The sequence below is a fragment of the Tuber melanosporum genome (assembly GCF_000151645.1).
Source record: "Tuber melanosporum whole genome shotgun sequence assembly, scaffold_33, strain Mel28".
Classification (NCBI taxonomy): domain Eukaryota; kingdom Fungi; phylum Ascomycota; class Pezizomycetes; order Pezizales; family Tuberaceae; genus Tuber; species Tuber melanosporum.
Window position 1 is genome coordinate 17,132 of NW_003299008.1, and position 1,890 is coordinate 19,021.

General features: G+C 47.7%; 1 protein-coding gene; it reads right to left on the reverse strand.

The window, feature by feature from the left end:
• Positions 1–418: 418 nt before the first annotated feature.
• Positions 419–1,133, reverse strand: GSTUM_00007178001 (uncharacterized protein; the record flags this gene model as incomplete). XM_002839254.2 has 2 exons in its annotated part: positions 419–731; positions 794–1,133. 2 exons carry the CDS (start codon positions 1,131–1,133, stop codon positions 532–534), a joined length of 540 nt encoding a protein of 179 aa, XP_002839300.1. The 3' UTR covers positions 419–531.
• Positions 1,134–1,890: the final 757 nt, after the last annotated feature.

Below are 1,890 nucleotides of genomic sequence, written 5' to 3' on the forward strand. Positions count from 1 at the left end.
ATTATCATATGTAGGTCTCATGCATCGCGTCTTGGCGCTATGTGCGGATCCGGATTGTTCACGAACGTTCGCATGATGGCAACGGTTGTTTCTTTTCGAGGAAGCGGGTTTGGTATTCACCGTTCGGGCTCAATTATCGCTTACTGTATCGTACGGTTGGGGGGGGGGGATAGTGGAGCTGTGCTGGTTAGGTGGGATCATCTCCTTTCGGATAAACGATTTTTGGACAATACTTGCATAATATGGTGAATGTGACCATAACTTAGCGGGTAAGTTTTTTACTTCATACCGTTTTGGTATGAATTTCTCACTTTTTCTATGATACTACTGTCAACATTACAGTGCAATGCGATACTGCCTTGTAAAATCCAGAACACAGCTTTTAAGCCCTCAGATTCAGTATGAGAGTAAAGGGGACTCGCCGTAATAACTACAAATGAATTCGACCCGATGAATGAAAAATCCAGAGGTAGGTTACAACAATGAGGTGAATGTGAATCGTTGATATGCCGTTGCGACCGCGCTGCACCATCATTGCCCACCCCCCTGTACAAGCCATTTTTCCACCAATTCCTCTATAGCCCGTTCCGTCAAATCCTGCCCTTCCTTCTTCAACTCTTTCTTCGCCTTCTTCCGGAGATTTGACTTTTTCAAGGAAAGCGCTCTCTTTTCCTTATTCTTTTCCACCCATTTCTTTTTGCTCTCCTTCTGCCGCTCCTTTTTTTCGTTTTCTAGCAACATCCCAGGTCAGATTAGACGACTTTCTCCGAAAAGGATGTATATGTATACACACCTGTGAGTCTCCTACTCGCCGATTCCGCTTTCATCTTTTCGTGCATCTCGATATGCGCTTGGGAGGTGGGGAAATATGCGTGTAGAGGACTCAGGTAGTAGCCCAGGTGCTGCCAGAGCGCTTGCTGGGGATTTTGGCTATCGATAATATTAGGATTCCCATCCAGGAAGGAAATGAGGGTGAATCCGTACCGGTGTCTGAAGCTGCGTTGACATTCCTTAACGGGGCAGAGACCTTCCCTGTTGGCGTCGGAGAGGGGACGCTTGCGGGGTCTTCCTCCCTTGGTGTAGCCGAAGGGGGCCTCCTCCTCGGAGGAAGCGGCCGGTTGAGGGGTTGTCATGATGGGTATCTCTGGTGGATGGAGGATGAAGTGGTATGAGGAATAGGAGAAGGAGGAGAGAGAGAGAAACTCGGAGCTCTCTACGCGTCGGCTGAATTTAAGCGATGATTTGATTCACCCCAGACGGCTAGACTTTCTGCTTTGAAGCGATAGTTATATTCATCTGATAATTAGTAAAATCGCTTCCGTCCCGGTGTGGCAAGACTCGCCTTGGTTTGGGGAGGACCCACTCCCTGGAAAACAAACAGGGATAATACTTGGCTGGTTAACATCGGATAACTGTTCCACAACATTTTTGCGCGTTCCTTGTGCGAGGCTGGCGGCAGAAAAAAAGATAGTGAGCAAGGCACAACCATACAGCGTCATAAGATTTTCCAATGAATACATCCACGTCCCCGACCTTCCCCAACCACTGGTCCGGTGAAGCTATCTAAGCAATATCTTTACACATATGTGAAACGATACCCTGGGTTTTACTTTTGCATCCTGCCCTTTACTCGAGTAGCACTCTGCATTGGAGCCGACCGAGGAATTGTTAGGGGGGTTATGCTTGGTACATTTATCTTGGCGCATGGGCATTCAGAGGCTCTTTCTTGTCGGGAAATGGCCTGGCTTGGCCCTTTTTTTTCGGCCTTAACTTTGCGAGTACTCTAGCGATATTGATCACCAAGGTAGACGGCGGTTCTTTGGTAATCTGTGGGCACTTGGGGGAGATATTTGAAAGAATTTTAGACTATACTGTCGGGTTTTCAGGACG